The sequence below is a fragment of the Vidua chalybeata genome, chromosome 26, assembly GCF_026979565.1.
Source record: "Vidua chalybeata isolate OUT-0048 chromosome 26, bVidCha1 merged haplotype, whole genome shotgun sequence".
In the NCBI taxonomy this organism is placed as follows: domain Eukaryota; kingdom Metazoa; phylum Chordata; class Aves; order Passeriformes; family Viduidae; genus Vidua; species Vidua chalybeata.
The window spans coordinates 5,186,584-5,213,076 of NC_071555.1; the positions used below are offsets into that span (position 1 = coordinate 5,186,584).

Below are 26,493 nucleotides of genomic sequence, written 5' to 3' on the forward strand. Positions count from 1 at the left end.
AAATACAGGGGCTAAAAGGAGGAGCCTTCCCATGCCCAGGCACAGAGATGATGTAGACCTGGCCCTCCGAACTGGAGAGGGGTGGAAAGGCAGATCAGCCAGGGAACTGTGGATCCAGTCCTGCTCCCAGCCCCTGGGCAGGATTTGAGGTGTCCCTGCCACCCTGAGATTGCCAGGACATCCAAGGGGACTGCTCTGGGCTGGCCAGAGGGTTTCATGCCTGTTCTTGGGGGGACAGGGGACAGGACCTGCTGAGTTCATGGTGCTTTTTGCTGAAGCTGACACAGCAGCTCGTGGGAAGCTGCTCAGCAGTTCCTAGTTGGCTCTGAAAATTCCACTCATCAGCTGGAATACCTTTAATTTGTGTGAAATATTGGATTATTGCCTCCAGGCATCATCCCAGTGAGCTGGGGTGAAAAGTCTGGTTTGAGCTTCACTGACCCCATATGGAGACCCAAGGGCTGGAGTCATCCCTTGTGTGGGGCTGGGAATTTGGGACAGCCACTGTCACCAACCCAGGCCCTGCAGCACTGACCAGGACCCTCACCCAGCGGGACATACCTTCCACAGCGTTGGAGATGACACTGATAGCACTTCCCACCCTCTTCTCCAGCCCTGGCCCATCTTGGTTGCCCACAGTGAGGTGGTTGAGGTCTGGCTTCTCCAGCTCATAGGTGGGGTTGAACTGGGAGGAGAGGAGGGAGAGATGCAGAGTTATTCCATGCTCTGAAAGACAGAGCAGGCAGAAAACAGGGGATGGTCTGGGGAGACCTCTGAGTGCAAGGTGGGCACCCCAAAAAGGCTTGTAGGACCCAACCCCTGGCGAGGTGGGCACAAGCCTGGCGCCTCAGGAGGCTGGGCACCCTGAGGGATGGCAGGGGCAGAGCTGGCACCTACATCAATCACGGTGTCGGATCTCTGCAGGGTGATCTTGGGCACCACCTGCCCGTTGCAGTCCTTAGCCTTGTCCTGGTCACTGTTGAGGTCTGAGTCGTGTCCCTTCCCGGCCACGCTGCTGGGCAGGGAATTGCTGCTGGACGAGTGCTCCTGCAACTGCACAAGCCCGTCCCCGTCACCCCTGTGTCCGCAGCCCTGGGGACATCCCACGGTGGCTGAGGGCTCCAGGGGCTGGGAAAATTCCTTCCCTCCCTGGAAGTGGTGGATGGAGAAGGCTTGGAGCAACCTGGGGTAGTGAGAGGTGTCCCATGGCAGGGGGGGACTGGATGAGCTTTCATGTCCCTTCCAACCCAAGCCGTCCTGGATTTCCAAGCCTTTTCCTTTTCCTTTTCCTTTTCCTTTCCTTTCCTTTTCCTTTTCCTTTTCCTTTTCCTTTTCCTTTTCCTTTTCCTTTTCCTTTCCTTTTCCTTTCCCTTACAAAAAGTTACCATACAACAAAATAACAACCCCCAATACCAAACATACACAATACAACAAACACCATTTTATAACCATTGAAACCACCGACCTCCCACTACAACACCACCTCTAACCACTTCTATTATTACAAATAAAAAAGAATTACAGTTTTACACAGAATTACACAAATTACAGTTTTCCCTTTCTCTTGCACCCCCTGCACTCAGCTCTCCACAGCTGAGTTAGGTCTGTTCAGATTTGGTCAGGGAGAAGAATTCCTAAGGACAAAACTGAGCAAACCTTGGTCTCAAGCAGGAAACTTTGCCCTTTGCAGTTAGCTCTCATCCAAAATGGCAAAGAAGCAAAGTTCTCAAGGCTCTTACTGAAATGTCACCTCCAGGATTTTTGCACTTGCACTAAGTTTTGTATTAACAAATTTCCATTGCATGCAAAAAAAAAGAAAGTCCTTTTTTGTCCTTTATTTTTTTCTTTTCAACAGTACTATTAAAATTTGAAATTTATTACACCTCTCATAGCACTGAGGATGCCACAGCAGAGTGGGAACTTCTCTGTTCTCACAGCACATTGCTGAAATCCAGGACATTTTCCACCTTTAATCATGAGATATTAAATAGATCCAAGCCCCCATTTCTTGTAAGTGCTTTGCCCTCACTCTCAGCTTAATTCCCTCTGTCTTTCTCATTTCTCTGTGTGACTATAAAGGAAGACATTCCTTAACAAAGCCTTTGGGCACTTCCCTGTTGGATTTTTCAGGGAAGGGGCCTCAGCACCAGCCTGACCCTCGGGCAGGGCTGGCTCAGACCCTTCCTGCAAATAGCAGCAGCCAGAGAGGAACAGCCACTTCCCAGGGGATGCTGTAGCTCTGGACAGATAAGAGAAGAGAGATAAGAGGCTCTGGAGAGAGTCAAACATTGGTTTGTGCCTCTCTACATGTGAAGGAGGTGGTGGCTTGCCCAGACAAGGAGATTTTCAGGGATGTCTCCTACAGATGGATGCTGCTGACATGGACCAAAAGAATGGTTAGAGCTGGAAAGTGGCTGGGCTGCAGCACCAGAGGCTTTTGGCCATGTTTTTATAGGAATGTTGTACTGAAAAACCTTCCCAAGGACCTGGCACCACAACGGGACATGTCTTGTCCAGGCTGTGCTTTGGCCAAGCAAGGCTGGAACAGATGATCCTGGAGGGCCCTTCCCAGCTGGTGTTCATTGAATCCCATGGTGGTTTGGGTTGGAAAGGACCAGGAAGACCATTCGTTTCCAACCCTCCTGCAATGAGCATGGACACTTCCACCATTCCGGTTTCCTTGGCTCCCATAAGGACCTCCCTGGTGAGGCTCAGGGTGTCTCGAGCCCTTGGTTGTGTCTCCAAAGCCAAGGGTTTGCTGACACATTGAGCTGTGCTGCAGCTGCCCCTGAGTGCCTCCTGTGTGCCCTGGTGACACCGAGCTGGGCTCCTGCCAGGCTGCTGCCCGGCTGCTGCAGGAGATCCACTGGACCTTCTGAAGCCTTTTATGTCCCCACCTCCTCCTCCTCTCAAACATCCCTGTGCTGCTCCTCTCTGCTGCCTCCCAGTGCACCCTGGGCAGGAATTTGGATGTAAAAATTTGATCTTTTCAGTCTTTTTGTCCCCACCCATGATAGTATCTCAGTTTTTTTGATTCAGATGTGATGCCCAAAACAGTCACTCCATTTTTTCTTTCATTTTTCCGTTTTGGACCAAATGGAGTTTTTATGTGGATTTTACACCATACTTGTTGCTGCCTCCATGTCCTCTCCCTATCCCCAAGACCTCTCATTTTGGCCTCCACTGTTCCAACTCACCAGCCTTTCCTGCTCCTCTTGCTGCTTCTTCAGCTGTTCCATGAGCTGCTGGAATTCCTCCTCCTTCTGCTGCTCCTCCAGCATGGTGGCGTCGTTCTGCTCGGCGTAAGCCATGGCCACCACGGCCAGGATGAGGTTGATGAGGTAGAAGGAGCCCAGGAAGATGACCACCACGAAGAAGATCATGTAGGTTTTCCCTGCTGCGCGCAGTGTCTGTGGGGAGAGATGGCAGGGATGTCACGATGTCACTTTGGTGACGCTCCCAAGAGAAGGTGCTGCCCCTCCTGGTTGTGGTAGGAGGGAAATATTCTGCTTCTGCCTTCTCCAAGGGTTGGTCATTGCCCAAGGGACCTTCTCGCAGGCCCTGGCACTGGGCTGGGACTGGTGGGAGGCAGAGAGAAGCCTTGGTTCCCAAGGGCTGGGATTGATGGAGGTGGGACCAATATTCCATCACTGACTTGCTTTGCTCAGCCCCCACCTTCTCAGGGCTCACCTTCAGGACAGCATGGCCCTTTTCTGACTCTGATCAGCTGGGCAAACCTTCCCAGAGGACAGGGGTAGCCTTAGGTTCCCTGGAATGACATTTTGAAGCCTTAGGATCCCTTTTACCTGGCCAGCCTCTGGAGCCGGGGTCAGCTGGGGTTTTGTGGTGGCTCCCTAGGGGAAAACTCAATGAGGGGACAAGTGACCTGGCTTCTTCTTATCCTGTCCCTCAGCTTGAGCCAGAGATGCTCTGGACAATCTTATAAATCCCTTATTTCCATGCTCAAGCTGACAGCACCCTGGGAAATACACTGCACTCCCATGTTAGGGAAGCAGTAAATGGGACCATCCCCAGCTCCACTGATCCTGGCTGGATCCACAAACCACAGGAGAAGGACCCACAAGGTTCCAGTCAGTGACTTTCCACCTCAGGGGCAGCATGGAGACAAGAGGAACACTTGCTCAGGGGTGGAGGGGCAGTGCCTACCAGCTGGAAAAGGTTCTCCCAGAAGTCCTGGGTCATGAGGCGGAAGAGGGCCAGGAAGGCCCAGCTGAAGGTGTCGTAGCTGGTGTAGCCATAGTTGGGGTTCCTCCCGGCCTTCATGCACTCGTAGCCCTCGGGGCACTTCCTGCCAGGGGGGCAGCAGGGATGAGACCCTGGCACAGCCCCGCAGCCAAACCCATCCCTACGGAGAGGGGGTGCAGCGGGGGGATGCTCCCCTCCAGGATGGCACAGGTGGGATGCCTGGGCTGACACCACCTGCCCCTGTCTGATAGCTGATGCCCCCCCAAAGCTGACACAGGCAGGTTCTCAGACTGAGAGCCCTCAAGCTGATAAATCTGGGATGCCTGAACAGTTTCCAGCTGAAGCTGATTCAGTTGTGATGCCCAGACTGATATCCTCGAGCTGGTACCATTGGGATGATCCAACTGATCCAACCTTCAGGGTGTTCCCCAAGCTGATCCACTGGGATTCCTGGACTGTTCCCCTGCAGAGCCACATTCCCAGCCCCAACCCTGTCCCATCCCAAGCACCAGGGGTCCCACGAGCTGTGCCAGTTCCCTGTCCCCGGGGTCCAGAGGGAGTGGGTCTCACTCACCCAGCGTCGCTGCTGTTCCCGCAGAGCAGGGCATCCAGGGCTCCCTCCAGGAAGTAGTAATTGGCTTTGCAGGTGGGGAAAAAGCAAGGAATAAAAATGAATGAATAAATAAATAAATAAGCACAAACACTGATTTTCAAACTCTTGGGTGCAACTTGCTGTCAAGGAAATTCCTTGAATCCCAGCGGAATTTTTTTCAAACTCTTGGGTGCAACTTGCTGTCAGGGAAATTCCTTGAATCCCAGCGGAATTTTTTGTCAGGCACGTGCTTATCTACTGTCTGTTGATTTTGTTGTTTGTCTTGGCTCTGTCACAGGGAGCTCCTGGGATTGTTTCGTAAATCCAACCAGGTCCCTCCCAAGCCTGGAAATCCCTCTGGATCTGGTCAGGGCCAGGCCACTTGGAAAATGGGTTAATGTGAGGTCAAAGGATCAGGGCTGGCCTGTTTTCCTGGGAAATGGGGGCATTTGCAGGAAGCACCAAGCATGGGGCACCACAGGAGTCCCAAGAAAACCTGGGGAGAATGCTCTTGCTCCATGCCTGCACCTTCTGCTGCTCCCATCACTGGTGGAGACCCCAGGGGTCCCAACAGCTCTTCCTTAGGACTCGGGCACAGATCTGGAGCCACAGGAGCTGCCAAGCAGTGCCACCCCAGGTGACCTGCCCAGGGACACAGAGGAGCACCTGCAGACAGCCACACTTGGAGGTGGCAGAAGGCAGTTGGATCCAATCCTGAACATCACCCAGCACAGCCCTCCCAGGATTCTGGGGCTTCTTGGATCCTCCCTGGCTCTGCCTGCCTTCTTGCCATGGGGCTTCTCTTTATCCTGTGGGGGCTCAGGGAGGAAATACCCTGTTTGTGCAATTCCGGGGTTTTGGGCCGGCCCCAGCAGCTGCTCTGCTGCACTCATGGCCTCGGGCAGCTCCTCTTTGCTCAGAGCTCATCAGATCCCATGGATGGAACTCGTCCCCTGCCAAAACCTTCCTGTAATGAATGCTGGAGCTGATTTTTGAGCCAAGCAGCTCAGCTGAGACCCAGCCCGACCTTCTGAGCTAGACCCAGGATTCATTCTGTGTCCTGAATGAGATGTGACGCATCCCTGTAGGGCACCCTGCCACCCTGCAGCTCTACCAGGCAGATTTGCTAGATTTTTACATTCTTGTGGAGTTTAAAAACTCAAAACTGAAGAACAAACAAAAACCACACTTTGGGAAAATTTTCACAGAAGGAGTAGGAAAGGAGAAAGGTAGACCTTCCTGAGGAGCTGTGCTGGTCCTACCTCTCCCTCTCTCTCTCCCTCCCCTCCTGTGGCTTTTGTGGTGTTGCATAAAGGGTTCACTGGGCACTGTGGTACCTGGGGAAAGATCCAGATAGTGAAAAGTGGCTTCAAAATGTCATTCCTGCATCTTTTCCTCTGGTTTTCCACCCAAAGTTCCACCTGGTCCTCAAGGGTTTGGTGTCCCTGCTGTAACCACACCAATGGCACATTGGCCCTGACCAGTAAGTGAGAGAGATGGAGACTGCTCCATCCAAACCTTCTTGTTGTGAAACCTTCCTGGAAGAGCTCAGCTTGCCCAAGTGGACCTCACTGTCCCTGTCCAGGGGGATTTGATCCCATCTGTCCCTTCAGTGAAGATGCACAGGCTGTTCCACCCACCAGCTTTGGCAGGAAGATCCCTGTGAGCAAACCTTGGAGTGGCCAGGAGGAGCAGGAAACTGAGGAGCAGACTGGGGTGAGGGGTCAGAGGAGAAGGGGCTGCAGGAGCTTTACCTTCATCGCTGATGTAGGCCTCGAAGTCAAAGGTGCTGTTCCCGGTGAAGTTCCCGGTGAAGTTCCCAGTGAAGTTCCCGGTAAAGTCATCCATGAAGCCGTAGAAGGTTGAGTTGACTGAGGTGTCGTTGTCCAGCCCCAGATCCTGCAGGAAGGTGCTGTTGGGGGGAGGCCAGCGCACACACTTCTGCCGGAGGTTGCCCATGAAGAGCTGGAGGCCGATGAGGGCGAAGACGCTCAGGCAGAAAACCGTGAGGATCATCACGTCCGAGAGCTTCTTCACCGACTGGATCAGAGCCCCCACGATCGTCTTCAGCCCTGGGGGGAGGTGTCACCACTGAGCTGATTGCTCCTTGGTTAATTTGCGGTGGCCCCAACAGGTGCTGGCTGTGGTGGGGACGCGTGTCACCCCCTGAGTTCAGCCCACATCACATCAATCACATCACATCACATCACATCACATCACATCACATCACATCACATCACATCAATCACATCCCAGCTCTGTCCCCACACACGGCTGGGCCCCCCACAATTTGGGGTCACCCTTGGGTTGGTGCTGGTGACTTCTCCATCTCAGCCTTGGGATATCCAAACCAAAGCCCACCCCAGTCTGGCAGCCATCAATTCCTTAGGATTTTCTTTCTTCCCTAAATGCCACAATCTGGCATTTTTTGGTACCAAACCACTGGAGTGAAGCACTTCAGAGTGGGACGTGGAGAAGCTCCTTGCCGGCCCAGCTGTACGATGCTGTGCACCTCTCCCAGCTCCAGAAAAGCCTCTGTGGCCTTATTGCTGTCCCTGGGGGTTTGGGAGCCCTGCCAGACCCCTCATCCTGATCTCTTCAAGCTGGGACATCCCTAGTGTGCCCAAGTAAAGGTGACAAAGTGGCACCTGCACCTGGATTAACTCATCTCTCCCCACAACATCACCGTTCCCTCCCCAGGGAGGCTCATCCATAGATCCTCAGCGGGGTTTTCCCACGGAGGATGGGGTTCCTGTCAGCCAAGGTCTACATGGATAATGGGCAATGCTGGGACATCCCAATGTTCATCTTTAGAGCTTCTCTGAGTCCAGAGCTTTCTCACATAGAGAAATTCTCCAAGGAAATGATTTTTAGACCTGTCCTTCTTCCAGCTCCTCATTCCCTAAACTATTTAGGTAAAATCCTGTTCTCTGAGGGCCTGACCAAGGTCAGATGTTCTAAACCAGCTTATTTTTGCCGCTGCTATTTCTGCAGAGCCCTTGGGGATGTATTTCCAGAAAGAACCAGCAGTTTACATTTTGCTCAATGCAATTTTTAGTTTGATGAAGGAAAAAAACATTCAAAAGTAAACCCTCACGATCTGGAGTCTGCAGGGACACTACAAGGATTTATTCACCACAAGGAATTCTCATTTTCAGTTCAATCTCACACTTCAGATTTCTGTGTGCTTGCAGCAGGTGTTGAAAGCACGATGTTGAAATGGTATCAAATTTGGAAATCAGCAATCAGAGGGATTTGATAAGGTGCTCCTCACACGAGTCTGGATGTTTTGGGTGATGTTAAACCAATACCTGTTAAATACCTCAGCCTCAGCACCAGACAGTCAACAATGGGCACAGAATTGAGTCCATAGCTTCAAAAATGGAGAGATTTGATTTATCAAACCCATAAATCCACTGGGAGCACAAATTCCCTTAATTCATCTTCAAGGAGCCTTAAAAACATCACATCTGCCTCTTCAGGGGCTGCCAAACAACCTGATGAGTGCAGCTGATTTCAAGATGCAAAATCAGCAGAACCTGGCCCAAAAGCCGAATTTACGTGGAAAATTTATGGAATACCTCATTTCCTCTGTTTTCTCTTGGAGCTGCCAAAAGAACCAGGAATTGCTGGGAACGGTGGGAATACCTGAGCTCAGGGGAAGGCACGGAGGGGAGGCCCCTTCTCTGAGTCCCACCTGGTATCACCGTGATGGTTTTCAAGGCACGGAGGACACGGAAGGTCCTGAGAGCGGAGATGTTCCCCAGGTCCACGAACTCGGTAATGTAGCTGTGGGGCAGGAGAGGGAAGAGCTCCAGGGGCTCTGCCCAGAACACTCCTTGTTCCTCCAAATTTCCCTCCTGTCCTCCCCCTCCCACCGGACTCACGCCATGGAGATGACCATGAAGTCCAGCCAGTTCCAGGGGTCACGCAGGAATGTGAAGTCGTCGATGCAGAAGCCCCTCGACAGGATCTTGATGAGAGACTCGAAGGTGTAGATCCCAGTGAAGGCGTATCTGAGACGGGACTGGTCATTCGGGACACACTTACCCAGGTCCAAGGTTTTGTCCCCCCCTCCCAGGGGGAATATCTTGAGGAGCTGACTCTGGGGGCTGATGGGTTTTTTCGGCACTAGGAGAGGTTTTCTCCTCACCTCGTGAGGTGGGCTGGGACATCTCGAGGTACCAATCCCTCTGGTGACCATTCTGCAGCACCTCTGTCCCTGCTGATGCCCCACCACCCCCACACTCTCTGTAAAGCCCTGCTGAAACCTGACTATGCAGAACCACAGCAGAAAATGCTGGATTTCCCCTCTCCCCTGGGTTATCCATGGTCCCTGGACAAGTGGATCAGCTCGGCCTCTCCAGACTGACAGTGCTGACCCAGCCCAGACCAACCTGCTCTTCAAGGCTCTCCAGACATGGGGACCCCACCAGATTTTGGGCAGCTCTGAAACGTTCTCACTCTTCAATGCCATACGAAGAGTGTGGACGTCCCTTCCGAGGGCCACCCAGTGACACCTCCCCTGTGCTGAAGGGTGCCTGGATCCCCACCCCCCTCTCTCAGCCTTGGTCTTGTCCCTCCTGAGGGACATTGCCAAGCTGGGCTGTCCCCATGGCCAGGGGAGGTCTCAGGACTCACTCCACATTCTTGGACCATGCTGGAGGGTTGCTCATCGTCATAAACACACAGTTGGTTAAAATGGTGATCATGATGAACATGCTGAATAATTTAAAACCTGGTCAAGGACAAATGCTCTGGATGGTGCCTGGATCCCCCCTCCCCATGGTCAGGAAGCCAAGTGTCCCTGTTCCTCTTGTCCTGGTTGCCACCTTGGTCCCTCACCCTGCCCTGCTCCTCCTGCTGCTCTCCTGCCTCAGTCCTGTGTTCACACTTCCCTCTTTTCCTCTCTGCTGCCGTGCGTGGTCCCAGCCCCTTTCCTTCCTTTCTGATCCCCTTCCCAGCTCTGTGGTGCATGCTCTGCCTCCCTTTCTGTTCCCTGTGCTCCTTTTTCTCTGTCACCTTTGGATACAGCTTTCCCTTCCCTTCATAGTCTCTCCAGACCTCAAAAACCTTCAACCTCTTTCTAGAAAGCTCTAACTCTTAGGCTTAGCCCACTCTGCTGCAAAACCTCCCTCTTTTCCTCCTCCCTCATGGCCATGGACCCCCACTTCTTCCAGAGCTCTGCTGGAATCATTTCCACCCACCCTGCCATGCCCCTCGTGCTCTTGGGCTCCTTTCCTGCCTTTCTCTGTCCTGGTTCCTCTGCTTCCCTGTCCCAAAGCCTCCTTGGAGCTCCCCTGCTCACGCCCTTCCCAGTGGGACCAGATCTCATGACCCATGAACATTTCTCTTCCTTCCCAAGTCTCCCCAGACCTCAAAACCCTTCAGCCTCTCCCTAGGAAGCTTCACCTCTTGGGCTTCTTCCCTTCTCCATCCAAACTAATTCCTCCCTTCTCCAACCAGAAGCAAGCTTTTCGTGCCTCCAAGGAGCCCATCAAGAACCTACTCCTTGGAGTAAAGCTCTGGACAGCAGGTCCTGGCTGTGCTGGGGGCCCAGGAGGCTTCCACACCACCCTATCATGAACCCCTTCACTTGTCCCTCTCCTGGGGCTGTTTGGACTCTGAACACCAGGGTTTGGCCTGGTCATGGAGCAGCATCCCAGAGATCAAGGATATGAATGGATGAGGACTTTGATGGCTCCTCTGCGGATGGGGTTGAAGGGCCCCAGCATGTAGAGGGCAGGGGTGGCCGAGAAGCGGAAGATGGACTTGCCCTTGTTGAGGACTATGAAGGTCTGTGGAGAGAAGAGAGGAGGGGGGGGGTTAGTCCTTCTACACCCCCCAAAACAGCACGGACCAAGGGCTGCCCTCAGAGGGGAGACCTCTGTGTGTTTGGAGATCCAAAGGCATGGAGATACTCTCTGCCTTGGAAGAGAAGCAACCGCAGCAGTCTGGGGTGGTGGATCACCAGGATGGGCTCAGGTAAGCACTGTGGAGAGCACAGGAGGTCCCTGCTTGGGTCTTTTGCTTGGGACTCACACCTAAGGCCAAGCCTACCACGGGCAAAGCTCTGGCCCTCACCTTCTTGTCCTTGTAGAAAGGGTCCAGGTCCTCCAGGGGGGTCCCAATGAGCTCCACGGGTGGGTCACCATAGATGAGGGGCAAGTTCTTGCCGGCCTCCAGGTCACTGCTGGGCTTGACCTCCTCTTCCTCAGGCATCTCCACCTGCTGCCGCTTTATCCGGAGCGCCTCGGCCTCGGCCATGCGCTGCTCGATGGCGGCCAGCGAGGCTGGGGTGAAGGGGCGCAGGTTCTCGGGGCCCGGAATGTGCGGCAGGCCGGCCATCCTCTCATTCTGCTCCTGGGCCAGCCGTGCCCAGCCTGTGGGGACAAGGGGCTGGAATCCACCTGGGGACAGCTCGGGGCCATTTGGTGGCAGGATCTCAGTGGGGTTTTAACAAATGCATTTATGGCAGAAATGCTGAGCCCTCAGGGAAGATTATTGTGCGTGGATCACGGAGCACCCCGGGTGTTCCTGCTCCTCACAGACCCCTATTCCCATCTGGAGCTGGGAAACCTCAGCCTGGAGGAGGCTCAGGGGGGACACAACTCCACAACTCCCTGACAGGAGGGTGCTGCCAGGAGTAGGTTGGGCTCTGCTCCCAGGAGCAGTGACAGGACAAAGGGACACAACCTTGAGCTGCACCAGGGGAAGTTTATGCTGGACATCAGGAGAAATTTTTTCCCAGAAAGACAGGGCATTGGAAGGGGCTGCCCAGGGAGGTGGTGTAGTCACCATCCCTGGAGGTGCTTAAGGAAAGCCTGGATATGGCACTGAGAGCCATGGTCAGGGTGACAAGGGGGTATTGGATCATGGATTGGACTTGAAAATCTCAACGGTCTTTTCCAACCTCATGAATTCTGTGATTCTGTGATTCTGTGATTCTGTGATTCCATCTCCAGTCAGGAGGCATCATGAGGCTGGGACATGTGGTGTCCCAGTCACCACTTGGCAGTGCCAGACACAATTTTGCACCCCAAACACCTTGGGAAGCAGCAGCCCTGCTCCAACTGCCTCCCCTTGGCAGAGCATCAACAACTTTGCTCCTGCAGCTCCTGCAAGGGGCCTGTGGTCCCTCAAACAGGAGGTTCCTCAGCCAGAGGAGCTGGGTCCTGCAGGGCTGTGGCTCTGGCACAGCTCCCAGCCATGGGAAGCACAAAAAAACCTTCAGGATCTCCCCAGAGCCCCAGCCCCTGCCGTGCTGAGAGCTGGAAACCCTCAGGCCTTTGGGGTTAGGGAGAATTGGACATTTACAGCCCTGATGGGAAAAGAGACTGGAAATGGAGCTGGGGGGGGGGGGGCTTAGCCTGGAGAAAAGGAGGCTCAGGGGGGCCCTTCTGGCTCTGCACAACTCCTGCCAGGAGGGGACAGCTGGGGGGAAGTTGGGCTCTGCTGCCAGGGAACAGGGACAGGAGGAAAGGGAACGACTGTGCCAGGGCAGGTTTAAATTGGGTGTTGGGAAAATTTCTTCATGGAAAAGTTGGTCAGACTTTGGAACAGGCTGCCCAGGGCAGGGATGGAGTCCCCATCCCTGGAGGGGTTTAAAAACCTTGTGGATGTGGCACTTGGGGACAGGGGACAGTGGTGGCCTTGGCAGTGCTGGGGGAACAGTTGGACTTGATGATCTCAGAGGGCTTTTCCAACCTGAAGGATTCTCTGACTCCATCTGCTTTAGGGAGAGCTCTGTCCTTGCTGAGCAGGGTTATTTAATGGCACAAACTGAGTCACATCACTGCAAAGTAGAGCCTGGTCCCAGCCCAGCTTGTGGCCCTGACTGCTGCAGAACAGAGCCCAGAGCAGGTCCCCCACGGGTGGGGGATGGACCCCAGAGGTGGGACCTCATCAAAGCAAACAGAAAGGGAATTTGGGGTCCCAGGTGTCTCTGAGAGGGGACAATGCCTGGGCAGGAGGCAGAGGTGCCACCAGTACTGCTTCTCATGGAATTACTCTGGACTTACACCCAGTTCCTGCTCCACTTGAGCAGCTCCGGAACCTTCCCCTCAATAACAGGGAGCTCAAAAAAGCCAAGAAGTAAAGGGCTGTGGCTGGTTTTATCGCCCTAAATCCCAGTGGAAATGCACTGGTGCAGGGGATCACAGAACACCTCCAGCTGGGAATGGATCCATTGGGATCATCAGAGGGAGCAGCACCCATGCTCCAGCAGGACCCACAGCGCCCATGGGGGACCCTCACAGAATTCACAGAATCACAGAATCACCAGGTTGGAAGAAACCTCCAAGACCATCGAGTCCAGCCCAGCCCCAACATCTCAGCTAAACCCTGGCACCCAGTGCCACATCCAGGCTTTGTTAAACACCTCCAGGGATGGGGATTCCACCACATCCCCGGGCAGCCATTCTAGAACTTCATCACCCTTTCTGTAAAAACTTTTTCCAAATATCCAACCTATATTTCCCTTGATGCACCTTGATGTTCCCACCTCATCTCTGGCAGCTCTGAGGGCTCAGAGGAACTCGTCACTCCGGGCAGCCTCAGTTTCCCTGGAAATCGGGATTCGCAGAGCTGTCAGGACCAGCCTGTGCCACGGGCTGTGCCAGAGCTGCTGTCCCCCGCTCAGGGCAGGGGGTGCTGCCGCTGCGGTCCCCCAGCGCTGTCCCCGCTGCCGGAGGTGGCCCTGCCTCCAGCTGCCGCCAGCGATCAGCGCCGGGCTCAGGTTTCTGCAGCCCCATGACTCTGCTCATTCCTGTCCCGGGGAGCCGCCGCGAGCAGCCCCAGCTCTGCTCCTGCCCCGTCCCTTCTCCTGCCCGGTCCCCTCTCCTGCCCCATCCCCTCTCCTGCCCTTGTCCCTGTCCTGCCCCATCCCCTGTCCTGCCCCATCCCCTGTCCTGCCCCATCCCCTCTCCTGCCGCTGGGCTGGAGCCACCGAGCCGCTCCCCGGCCGATGGAGCAGCGCCTGGCAGCACCAGGATCGGGCTGGCAGCACCAGGATCGGGCTGGCAGCCGCCGGGGGAGATGCTGGGGCAGGGCAGCACTGCCTGAGATTACACTGGGAGGCTCAAAGAGGGTGTTGCCCCTGGCATGGGAATTCTTTGTGGCTTTTTGGGGTCCTTTGCAGCTCCTGGTGCTGCTCTGAGCCCTTTGGGGCTGCCCAGAAAGGATGGGATGGCCTCAGGGAGCAGGAGCAGTCCTAATCCCATGTCCAGACCCCACACACCACAGTCGAGAAGCCACTGGCACCTCTGCTTGCCTCCCAGACTTGGAAGCAAAGCCAAGCCCAGGCTCTGTGGGGGCTCAGCCCAGCACCCCTCTGTCCCCAGTGAGCCCAGCCCCACAGGGGGGCACAGGGTGGGGCACATGGCTGGGCCCCACCAGCCCCAGTGAAGGGTGCCACCCTGGCACCAGCCCCTGGCCATGGGAACAGGAGGAGCAGCCCCTGGCCCATCCTGGCCCATTTGTAGCAGCCCCTATGAATAACCCAGACCAAACTCCTTGCGCTTCCATAGGTAAAGGCAGTCCAGGCCCAGTGCCCAGTGCCAGGCCCAGTGCACAAATCACCCACGAGGTCCCTCGGGGCTCTGGCCCAGCTCTCCAGCACCTGAGTCCTCCAAGAGTCTCTGATTAAAGAAAATCCCTGCACCATCATCTTTCCTGCTGGGAAATCAATCATTTAAAATGTCTCTACAGAGTACTGATTTATTTGCTTCTTAAATTTTGGCCACTCAGCTAAGATGAATGACTCCTTTTTGCTGTGACACTGTGGCAGCAGCTCTGTGGCCACAGAGAGCAACAGAGAACTTTCCCAGGCCTTTCTGGGAAAGGCTGTGAGAAGATCAGAGAAAATAATGAGAAATAATTCTTATCTTAGCTTGCTGCACCTATTATTGTGAACCTGTGGAATGTGTTAGGGAGATTTGTTTACCACTGGGTTGTTTCTTAATTAGCCAATGGCGACGGTGTTTTAATTAAAGGACCAATTAAGTCCAGGTGTATTGTAACTGTCTATAAAAGCAATGGGTTCCTTAATAATGACATAATAATAAAGAGATTGATCAGCCTGCTGTGAATCACGGGGTCAATGCCAATAATTACCTGGCCAGGCCTGCTGCTGTGACATGACACAGGTGGGCTGCAGCTCTGGGACCCTGCCCACGGCATGTCCTGGATGAGCATCTCAACCCCCAGTTCCTGCACCAGGAATTGCCAGCAGGGAACTGGGAGCAGCTCCCAGCTCAGGAGTGCCCAGGCTGCACATGGAGAGAAATTCAGTTCCCTCTGATACTTCTACTGCTGTGGACACACAAAGGAATCGGGCACCAAAAGAACAGGGCTGGTTTGGGAGCTGCCAGGGATGCTGTGTAAAAGGTTCTGTGTAACAGGATAGTGGGGGCAGGTCCTGTCTGAGGCTGCTGGAAAAGTCACCTCATCCAGGCACTTCATTCTGGCCAGAAAATAACCTCCCATGGGCTGGGGAACAGAGGGAGAGGACATTCTTGGCTCTGGGGGACACAGGGCTTGGGATCTCCCCCCACCTGCCTGACCCAGGTCCAGCTTCTCCCTCCTTAAGGCATTTATTTTTCTGGGGGTCACCTGCAAACCTGGAGCCTCCTGTGCTCTGGGGGGCACCTGCAGCCCTGGAGTTTCCCAGAGAACCAGGCCAGAGAGATGCAGCTTTCCCCCAGGCACACAGGGCTGGGTGGGTGAGGACAGGCACAGCTGGGAGTGTGCCAGGGGGATGCTGCTCCGGGGGGTGTGGGAAATTAATTTGTAGGGAATTCTCAAAGTTGGATAGAAAGTTCACACCAATGTATCTGTATGTAAACTTTGAGATAAAAAATGTTGACTTAGAAATGTCATGGAATAGGACAGATATTATTGAGAGAGAAATAAAAGTAGAAACAAGTTTTAAATAATGACTTTGCAAATAAGACTAGATATTTTAGAGGAGATCGCAGCCCTCTGGACATAGGGAACAGCTCTGGGATGTCCTGACCATTCAAACACAGCTCAAGGATGTGGCCTGAGCTGCTCTAAGAGGAGTTCACCTGCAAACCCGCCCTGCAAGGTTCATCCTCTTGGGACACTCTGGAAAAACCCCATGGAGACCAACAGGGACACGAGTCCAGGAGAGCAAATAGCCGGAATGGCCCGAGCAGGTGTAAATGAGCTTCACTCAGCAGCAGCAGCCGAGCCTGGGGCCCTGCAGCGGGGATTAGTGTGGGACAAGGGACTCGTGTGCCCAGGGCAGGGAGGGGACAGGCTGTGCCAAGGGTGTGGGGCTGCCCTACCTCGGGAGCTGTGTTAGCACCCAGCCCTCAGGAAACCAGAGATTCACCTCAGCTCCTGCAGATTTCCCAGGGGCTGGGCAGGGCTTTGGAATTTTCAGGATTACAGGAGTTTGTCTCAGGAGCCTGGATAAGCACCCTCAGTTGTGCCAGACAAAATCAACCATTTTATAAACAAATTTACATTCCTTTCTGTGCAATTTTAGAGTTTGATGCTTCCATCCCTGGAGAAATTGTGGTCCCTTAATTCTGTGCTGTAATTCCACTACAAAAACCATCTGGAAAGAGACAGGAAATCTCCAGAATTTCCTTTCACACACAAACGGCTCTTAGGACGCTGCTGTGGGATGCAGGAATTCCAGCACCACGGTGGTTCTGGAAACTCACTGGGTTTTTAGACTGCTTTAAAGGCAGAGGGTGGGAGAGCCCAAACCAGCCCAGCACAACCCTACAGCACCCGCTCCGTGCCTCCCAGAACGTCCTGCAGGTGCCACTTCCACCCCGCAGGAAAACCCCTCCCTCTGCATCCCGATCATCCCAGCCGGGCTGGGGCAGGGTGGGGCAGCAGGGCCCAGCTGGTCCCGCAGGGTTTGGGGCTGAGTCACAGCTCAGCCCCGGGAGCTCGGGATGTCCCCGGCGCTGCCATGGACACCACCCCCCTCCCTTGCACATCCCCGGCCTCCAGGAGCAGCTTTGCCTCCCGGTCCTGTCCTGGGCTGCGTTCCCTGGGCGACAGGAAAGGGAGGGTGTGGATTCTGCATCCATCCCGACATCAGAGGGGTGTGGGATGAGTCCAGAGGAGGCCCTGGGGCTGCTCCAGGACTGGAGCCCCTCTGGAGCCAGGCTGGGAGAGCTGGGGGTGCTCCCCTGGAGAGGAGAAGCTCCAGGGAGAGCTCAGAGCCCCTTGCAGGGCCTAAAGGGGCTCCAGGAGAGCTGGAGAGGGACTGGGGACAAGGGATGGAGGGACAGGACACAGGGAATGGCTCCCACTGCCAGAGGGCAGGGATGGATGGGAGATTGGGAATTAGGAATTGTTCCCTGGGAGGGTGGGCAGGCCCTGGCACAGGGAGCCCAGAGCAGCTGTGGCTGCCCTGGATCCCTGGCAGTGCCCAAGGCCGGGCTGGGAGCACCTGGGACAGTGGGAGGTGTCTCTGCTCATGGCAGGGGTGGGATTAAATGGTTTTTAAAGTCCCTTCTGACCCAGCCCCTTCCATGATTATCAGATCCCTGAACCATTCCCAAACCTTCTGTGTGTCCAGGAAACCCCCTCCCCACCCTGCATGCATTGAACAGGTTTTAAAACCCCACAAAATTCCATGGATTAAGCTGCCAGGAAAACGCAAATTTTCTCCAAACCCAGCCAGGGCAGCAGAAGCCTGCAGGGTGACAGGAGCTGTGTTGGAAATCTGATGGCTGCAGAAAACCCTCCTGGTGTAGTCCCAGGGATGCCATGGCCTGCAGAAGTCCTATGGGCTGTTTATTTGTTTAGTTCCTACTGTATTTCCCATGTTTTAGGAAAAAACATCGGAAGATGGAAAAATCTGATGTGAAATGTTTTTTTTTTTATCCACAAGTGGCACAGGAGGTGGAGAACTCCAACCCTGCAGGTGGGAGAGATTCATTTCAGCGCCTGCAGATTTCCCAGGGGCTGGGCAGGGCTTTGGAATTTTCAGGATTATGGAGCCCAGATAAGCACCCTCAGTTGTGCCAGACAAAATCAACCATTTTATAAACAAATTTACATTCCTTTCTGTGCCATTTTAGAGTTTGATGCTTCCATCCCTGGAGAAATTGTGGTCCCTTAATTCTGTGCTGTAACTCCATTACAAAAAACATCTGGAAAGAGACTGGAAATCTCCAGAATCTCCTTTCACACATGAAAGGCTTTTAGGATGCTGCTGTGGGATGCAGGAATTCCAGCACCACGGTGGTTCTGGAAACTCGCTGGGTTTTAGGCTGCTTTAAAGGCAGAGGGTGGGTGATTTTCACAAGAAAACAACACCATTAAGAAAATTAAGTGACCCCAAGCCTTTTCCCACTCTATTTTAAAATAGTGGTGGGCTCAGAAGAGTTGGAGTGAGAAAAAAAAAAGTAATTTTTCATTTTCCAGCATTATCCTTTGGCCTGCAGATGTTTCTAAGCGCTCGGCGGGGCCATGTGGCTCAGGCACCCCTGGCACCGGTGGCTCCCGTGAGTGACACGTCCCCAGAGCCGGTTCCTGTCACCACTGCGGCTCTTTGCCCTGCTCTGGGTGGGGTTTGTTGCTCTGCCTGCAGTGTGGCCCAAGCCAAGCATGCCAGCAGGAATGAGGGATGTTTCCAAGTGCATCCGTCACCATGGGCTGCCCGGAATGCACCCGAGCCCAGCCAAAGGGAAGGTCCTCGGGAAATGATTCCAGAGCCAGCCCTGCACTGCTGGATGCATTTTCCCAGCCACAGCAGGGACGCTGAGATGCTGCAGCAGCTCCTGCTCCTCACGTGCCACCACTGTCCCCCAGCCAGGCCACTGCTTGTCACCCACAGGGCACCCAGGGCTGGGGAGGGACTGGGGACAAGGGATGGAGGGACAGGACACAGGGAATGGCTCCCACTGCCAGAGGGCAGGGATGCATGGGAGATTGGGAAGGAATTGTTCCCTGGGAGGATGGGGAGGGACTGGGATAGAATTCCCAGAGCAGCTGTGGCTGCCCCTGGATCCCTGGCAGTGCCCAAGGCCAGGTTGGATGGAGCTTGGAGCATCTTGGGACAGTGGAAGGTGTCCCTGCTATGGAATGGGATGAGCTTTATGGTCTTTCCAACCCAAACCATTCCCTGATTTCATGATTTTAAGCCCACGGAGAATGAATTCCCTGCTATGGGAACGATGCATCTCCACTGCCTTTTGCCTGTCTCGAGCAGAGAGGAGCCCCCCAACACTCTCCAGCCTTTTCCTGGCAGCCAAACTGCTCCAGCCTGGTGCTGCACTGGGACAAGGACACCCCGCAGCTGTGCTGGCACTGGGGTTTTCCATGGAATGGGATGGATACAAAGTTCCTTTGGAATTGTGTCCCATTCCAGCAGCACCTTCCGTGGGCTCTGCACTGCTCTGGGGGCTCTGCACCTGCCACAAAGGGAGCTGCTCCCTCCTCCAGCTCCTTGCAAAGGCTCAGCCGAGCCCATCGCGGCTCTGCCTTCCTTTGGAAAGCCAAATCCGCCATGCTGAACCTCCAAGGGGGCACGGCTCCTCCAGGGACATCAATCCCAAAAATCCAGCCCTGCAGAGGCACCTCCGCTACTGCAGCAGCATCAGAGGTACGTGGGAATGAATTCCCTGCAATTCCCGGATCGCCGCTGCCCTGCAGCTCCCGGGGCTCGGTGCCCTCAGGCTGTACCTGCTGTGCTCAGCGTGGGGGTGGCACACACAGCCCGGGAGCTGTGAAATCCTGGGATGCTCTCCCCGGGCACAGATGGAAATAGGAGGTTGCACCATCCTGCAGCCACGCACTGACCCGTTCCTGCCGGGAGCCGGGGGTGCCACCCCATCCCCACTCCTGCTCTCCCTGCTGGGGGACAGGGCATTGCTGGAAAGGAGACACCCACACACGCCACGACTGGGTGGTGGCTCGGGGTTATTTTGGGGGGAGTTGGCAGTGCTGGAGGCTTGAGCAGCGAGGGAAGGGTTAAAGTGGAGACCCTGCGCTTGCCCACTGCCCACCTTGCACTCGGGTGTCATCCAGAGCTGCGGCTCCTCCCTGCCAGCAGCTCCCGTGTCAGGCTTGGAAAAGATGTGAGCAGTGACGGGAAGGCAGCGAGGGGACAGCGAGGGGGAAGGGAGAGTGGCGTGCGGCTGCAGTGACCTGCTGTCCCCCCAGGCTCGGGGGCACGGGGGGCAGGGATGCCCCCAACCCTGGGGGATGCCAGGAGAGACAGCAGCTCCCGCAAGGATCCCCAGCACAGCACCAGGAGCAGGTCCCAGACCTGCTGCTCCCATGGGATTTGCAATACTGGGAGCCCTGCAACTTCCCAGCGCTGGAAGATCCCTCTTTTCCCATTGCAGCCTCTGGATCCCAATTCCCTGGAGCAGACACCTGCAAAGCAGGACCAGCACGGGGCACCTGGAGCTGCCACAGATGCCGAGCCCCACAGCCCCAGGGATCTCATTCAGATCCACCTGGAAATGGAGAAGGGGGCCCCAAAGACGAGATGTTCCCAGGATTTTATGGATCCCCGGAGGGAGGCAGCAGGACAGGCACAGGCACAGAGGCTGAGCATCCTCCCTGCTCTCTCCCGAGTTAAACTGGGATCTTTTCCCTCACAACTTCCCAAAGCGTCCACCACCTTCTCCCCTTTCTGCCCTGCACAGAAACCACCTCATCAATCCAACCTGCTGCAAACAGAACCTCATTAATCCAACCTGCTGCAAACAGAAACGGTGCTGGGTGTCTCCTCGTGGCTCCGCCGCTCACTCTCCTACCCCAAATCCAGCAAATTTCCCTGAGTGGAGCTGGAGCTGCCCAAGGGATTCCACAGAGCCAGGCAAAATCCTGAACTGGACCCTTCTGCACACGTCAGAAAACAGAAAATGCTATTTAAGTATTAGCACAGCAGAGTCAAGGCAAAACTTTGTGCTCATTAACCAGTTCCTGTAAATATGCTCTTTCCCCCTCAAACCATTATAAATTCAATATTTTTCCTGGAAAGAGGGCGCAGCTCCAGCATTGCATCAACCCATCCAGGGTCTCCCCGGGATAATGGGACTGACTGGGACGTCCTGCTGTTCCCAGGGCTTTGTGGAATTGTTGTCCCTTGCTGGCAGCTGCAGCTCCACCCCTCGCCTGCTGCGGGCTGATCCCTGACATCTCCATCAGTGCCCTGAGGACAGGGCAGGAAATGCTTGTGCTCCTTGGAAAACTTCCCTCTGCAGGGATGGGGGAATGGGGGAATGGGGGAACGGGGCCTGACTGCCCCTGGACAAACCCCAAAAGGGCTCTGTGGGTGCAGAGTGGGCCCTGCCCATGCAGCGGGTGATGGGAGCTGGCACAGGGGGAATACAGCACCCAAAACCCCGAGCTGTACCCCAGCCTGGCACTGCCTGATTGCCATGGGGGATCCAGCTCTGGACCCCACCCTGGGCTCATCCTGGCACCCTTTTGGCTGCGCCTGTGTGCCCACAGCCCCAGTGTGGGAACAGCCTCCCCTTCCCTGCCACCCCACCCCGACATTCCCACGTGGCACGGGGGTCCCACCGCCCCTCTGCCCTCAGGGACCCCCCCCTGCTGCCCCACGTAGCACGGGGGCTCTGCAGGGACAGGGCCCTTCCTGAAAGGAGACGCTGGGAGCACCCGCAGACCTTTCCTGCAACCTTGGCTTGTCCAGGCAGGGGTTTATATTTAGACCTCCAGGAGGAGAAGCCAGGAGAAAGGAGCCTTGCGACTTGTGAGCCCTGCCCGTGGCTCCTTTACTGCAACGGGAAAGGTGGCTCGGGAACCAATTGCCTGCCACGTCCCTGACTGTCCCCTCTCATCCCGACACAGCCCTGTGGCCACTGAGGGCCCGTTGGCTGCTGCCACCCTTTCCCCGTGCCCTGCCTGCACCTTTGTGGAGGCTTTGTCCCGGACAGTTTTCCATGCAGGGGGGTCCAGCAGGTGCCTCCAGCCCTAAACACCCCCCAGAGCCAACAGAGTCCATCCTGGGCCCGTCCACCTCCAGCGCTTGGACCGCAAATCCCGGGACAATGCCGGTACCGCTCCAGGCACGGCGACAGCGACAAACCTGGGCACATCTCAGACCCTGCAGCCCTGCCCGGGGGCCTGGCAGCAGCCCAGGGCTGACCCCAGTACTTACTGTTGGGTGGAGAGTGTGAAATCCCAGGGAGAGACCTTTTAGGGCCAGAATTTCCCTCTCCTTCGACTCCTGGAGGCTTTGGCTCGGCGAGTTGGCAGAGCAGCTGCTGCTGCTGTCAGATGGTCATGAGTGAAACCTGAGGACATGCGGGGTCCTTCAGGTAGCCTGGCCCGTCTCAGCCGTGGCATTCGTTCCCCGCCGCGCCAATCACGGCGCTGGCGGGGCCGGAGCCCCCGCGGCCCCATCGCCCCCGGCCCCGGGCGCTGCCCGCGGGGAGCCCCTGCCCGGGCACGGCGGAGCGCCCCAGGTGTGGAGGCGGCTCTGGGACGGCTTTGGCACCCGAAGGGACGCGGGGAGGTGGAGGGGAGGTGGGAGCGACCCTGGCCAGCGCCTCCCCGGCAGTGGCAGGCGCTGGAAAGAGCAGCGGGACTACTGCGAGAGCGGGAGGGCACCCGGTGCCAACGCCGCTGCCAGCGCTCTCCCCGACCCCGTGGCTCTTCGGGAGCGTCATTCCCATTGTTCAGCGCCCAGGAGCGGCCACGCTCCTCCCCTTGCTGGCAAACCAGGAGTGTCTGTCACTTTTTTGTCCCCCCCTCGCACCCTCTTGCACCAGAACATCGCAGGAGCATCCGATGGGGATGTCCCTCACGTGTCCTGCCCACGGGGACCCCGGGAGCCACAAGCGGGGTGACACAGAAACAGCCTGAGTGGGGTTGTCCCCTTTTTGTGCTTCCTGATGGGGCCTTTGGATTCTCCTGCCAAGCCCAGGCACTTCTGGGGTCCGTGGGGTGCCCGGGGTGCCCCCAGGGTCAGGAGGAGAGGGTGTAGGGGCACCCAGCTTGCTGGGTCACCACTTTTGGGGTGCTCAGGGCTGTGTTGGGGGTGGAGCAGCCACCCCAGCACTCAGCCTGGTCAGAGGGGTTCATGACCTCCCCAAAACCACTGTTCCTGTGAATAATTTCTGCTTTTCCAGTGCCAAAACACTGAAACTTCCCAGTGTTTGGGTGGCTTCAGTGGAGCTGCAGCGCCTGACTTTGCCAGCCTGGAATGCCACGGGAATCCCCATCCCTGCCCAGCCCCTCACCCCTGTCTCCTCCAGCATCCTCCACAATCAGGACATCCATGGCCAGGCCTGCAGCCCTGACCACGGAGCTGGGAAGTGAAGGTCCTTGGACTGGTTCTGCTTCTGACTCCACAATTTTCGTGTCCTGTGTGAGGCTGTGGGAATGAGGCAGAGCAGGAGCCGTTTCAGCTCTCCAGGGAAAAGTGGTGCAGGATGAGCTCCATGCAGGGGAGGCCCAAGGTGTGCTTTGGGAGACATCACTTGGATCTCTTCAGTTAAAAACCAGGGCTCTGCTGGCTGGCTTGGAGCCCTGAGGAGGCTCAGAGGGGATAAAGCTGGGGCAAGGAGGGAAGGAAGAGCCCAGAGAAGCTCCCAGGGGTGGCTGCAGGCGTGGCTGGCACTGGGAGCCTGTGGACAGTTAGATTCTGACCTGTGTTGTCTCACCCTTCATGTGAGACTGAGAATAAAAGATTTTAAAACTCCTCTCAGTTACCCCATGTCTGAGACAGAAAAGGGCTTAATCCAACAGGAGCCCACTGGGGGCTGAGCAGCAGAGCAACAGCCACGATCCAGGGCCACAGAGTGTTCCTTGTGTGTCCTGGGGTCAGTGGGCTTGGCTGGTGGGGACAGCAGGGACAGGGACACCCTCCTGCTGTGCCTGTAGGGACTTTCCACTTGCTCTGTTGGTCACAGCGAGGAATTCAAGGGATGTTTGGTGGCTCCCAGCAGCTGCCCTAAGCCCAGCCTTGTCACCACGGGGAGACTTTTCCAGCTGCACAGGTCCATTTTTGCTTTGAGCAGGCCTGGAGTGAGGCTGGAAACCCTGGGATGTGTCTCCTGCCCTGTGGGATGTGGGGACACCAAGGGTCCCCAGCAGGGCACAGGGGCACAGTTCTGTCTGCAAAACCAAGGAAATCCCAATGAAAATGGGAGCTTGGGGCACCCAGAGGTACTGACCACACTGATCAGGGTGGAAAAATGTGTCCTTGGGTTTCCAGGGTGGAATTCGGGCCACGCTTGGTCCAGCTTTGGGTATCTGAGGTGCCCTGGCTTGTGGTGCTGGATCCACCACATGATCACAGAATCAGGGAATGGTTTGGGATCAGGAGGGACCTTGAAGCCCATCCAGTGCCACCCCCTGCCATGGGCAGGGACACCTCCCACTGTCCCAGGCTGCTCCAAGCCCTGTCCAGCCTGGCCTTGGGCACTGCCAGGGATCCAGGGGCAGCCACAGGTGCTCTGGGCACCCTGTGCCAGGGCCTGCCCACCCTCCCAGGGAACAATTCCTAATTCCCAATCTCCCATGCATCCCTGCCCTCTGGCAGTGGGAGCCATTCCCTGTGTCCTGGCACCCCATCGCTTGTTCCCAGTCCCTCTCCAGCTCTCCTCAGTGCCAGCGCTGTCCCTGCTGGTCCCTGTGCAGGCAGGGGAAGGGACTCGGGGAGGGCCAATTCCCCGAGCTGCAGAGCCGGGACCATCCCGGAGCGAGATGGAGGAGCGGATGGAAGCCCAGGGGCACCCTCTGTGCCCAGGCAGGGAGTCCTGGCAGTTGCGGAGGGTCGGGGACCGCGGGCACAGGCAGCAGCCCCAGGCACCGCGCCCCCAGCCCGGCCCTGTTCCCATCCCGCCGCGGATTAACCCGCACCTGGCCGGGGCTGCCGGGCTGTCCCAGCTCTTCGCGAGTGCCCAGAGCAGTGTGACCTTTACCTCGCTCGCTGGGGCTCACGGAGCCGGGGTCAGTGGCCGCTGTCACCCCGGGTGCCCCGCTGTGCCCCGTGGGGACGCCGCGCTCCAGCGCTGCCCCTCTGCCGCTGCCGCCGCTGCAGAGGGGCCGCAGTGCCACCCTCCGGCTTCGGGCAAAACTCCCGGACACCGCTCGGGCCTGCGGGGACACTCGGGACCTCGGGGGCACGCTGGGTGGGGGAGGGTGCCAGGCTGTGGCACTGCGGCCATGCTGGGGAAGGGGTGCGGGTGTTCGACCCAGAACCCCCAAACACAGGCTCAGGATCGTCTAGGGTGGAAAAAAAATCTCTGAGAACGTGAGGATCTTCGGAAGAAATTCCTTCCTGTGAGGGTGGGCAGGCCCTGGCACAGGTACCCAGAGCAGCTGTGGCTGCCCGTGGATCCTTGGCAGTGCCCAAGGCCAGGCTGGACGGGGCTTGGAGCAGCCTGGGACAGTGGGAGGTGTCCCTGCCCATGAGCTTTAAGGTCTCTTTCAACACTTTTAAGATCCCTTTCCATGAGCTTTTGCAGCTGCAGGGTGGGGTCCATGCTGGGAGCCTTTGGAAAACCTTTCCTGCAGGCTGAGGGTGATTCCCAGTCCCCTCCTGGACCCACACTGGCCTCCTGTCCTGCAGGGGCTTCAGAGTCCCATGGGTTTCAAAGCCCAGCAAACCCCAGAGAGGGTCATTTGGGGTCATTTATCACCCCAAAACCCCATCTGCAGCTGGAAATAGGTGCAAATCCAGAGTTTTCCAAAGTTTTATGGCAACAGGAGTTTCCACTGAGCATCCCCAGTCCTGCTCAATCTGCTGCTGCTCATCCCTGCAAGCATCCCATCCTCACTGATGATGGAGAGGGATTCTATCGACCTCTGATCCCTTCCTGGCTGCAGACAGGGATTTATTTAACAGCTCCTGAGCTCCTCTGGAGGGTTCCTGATCATTCAGGATGTGCTGGCTCTGGAGGGGTTTGTAATGGAACATCTCCTATCTCACCTCAAATCAGCTCTGGGGCTCTGTTTCCCTCACAGATGGGATCTCTGGAGATCCTGCAATCTGGACAGGGGCCAGCAAGTGGGGTTTATTTAGGGAAGGACATGTGGCACCACTGAGAAATGACAACCCAGGCAGAGTGAGAAGCAAGGCCGGGATTGGGTGGCTCCGGTCTCAGGAGCATGGGAGAGGCCAGGAAGTTTGGCAAAAGGGCATCTGGGGCCTCTCTCGCCCCTGGGGCACCATTTGCCAGGGTGGGAGCTCAGTCTGGGAGGATGAAGTATGTTCATGGTGGTGGAACAGGCTGTGGGGTGGTGGGGGCAGCTGTGACCCAGAGGGGGCAGGGCACCCCAGGACCTCTGGGACAGCTCATGGTGCCCCCACCTTGAGCTCTTCCTCACCTTCCTCCTCCATTTTCTCTCTGTGAGCTTCACCAGGCAGGGGGAAAGCAGAGATTGCCTGGGAGGTACTTCCAGGCATTCCATCATGGGCAGGGTTTTCATCCTGCAGCACCCCCAGTCCCAAATTCTCTGGGCTTGTGGAACAAACCAACCCTCTGAAAAGTGAGGCTGGACTGGAGAATGAGATTTTATTGGCAAAACCCTTCTTTATCTGTGGAAAAAGACCCCCCAGGGAAGCCAGGTGAGTCCCATTCCTCAGAGCAAAGGACAGGGAGAGCTCTCCTGGCAAGGGAACATCTCCAGTTCAATCGACCCACAGGAGAAAGGGAAACATTTTGGGAACTGGGGAGGAACTGGGTCTGGAGGCCATTGGGGATCCCTTGTAGAGG

The 26,493-nt window shown here is 56.2% G+C and overlaps 1 protein-coding gene across 1 annotated transcript in view; it reads right to left on the reverse strand.

The window, feature by feature from the left end:
- SCN4A (sodium voltage-gated channel alpha subunit 4) overlaps positions 1 to 20,623 on the reverse strand; it is a 44,090-nt gene extending 23,467 nt beyond the window's left edge. The window contains exons 1-12 of the mRNA XM_053965182.1: positions 20,497 to 20,623; positions 10,883 to 11,181; positions 10,478 to 10,596; positions 9,440 to 9,529; positions 8,686 to 8,814; positions 8,496 to 8,587; positions 6,553 to 6,870; positions 4,781 to 4,844; positions 4,168 to 4,309; positions 3,198 to 3,410; positions 898 to 1,053; positions 562 to 685 (exon numbers count right to left, since the gene is read on the reverse strand). Coding sequence (XP_053821157.1) covers positions 562 to 685; positions 898 to 1,053; positions 3,198 to 3,410; positions 4,168 to 4,309; positions 4,781 to 4,844; positions 6,553 to 6,870; positions 8,496 to 8,587; positions 8,686 to 8,814; positions 9,440 to 9,529; positions 10,478 to 10,596; positions 10,883 to 11,146 — 1,711 coding nt within the window. The 5' untranslated portion in view covers positions 11,147 to 11,181; positions 20,497 to 20,623. The remainder of the gene's footprint in view (positions 1 to 561; positions 686 to 897; positions 1,054 to 3,197; positions 3,411 to 4,167; positions 4,310 to 4,780; positions 4,845 to 6,552; positions 6,871 to 8,495; positions 8,588 to 8,685; positions 8,815 to 9,439; positions 9,530 to 10,477; positions 10,597 to 10,882; positions 11,182 to 20,496) is intronic.
- Positions 20,624 to 26,493: the final 5,870 nt, after the last annotated feature.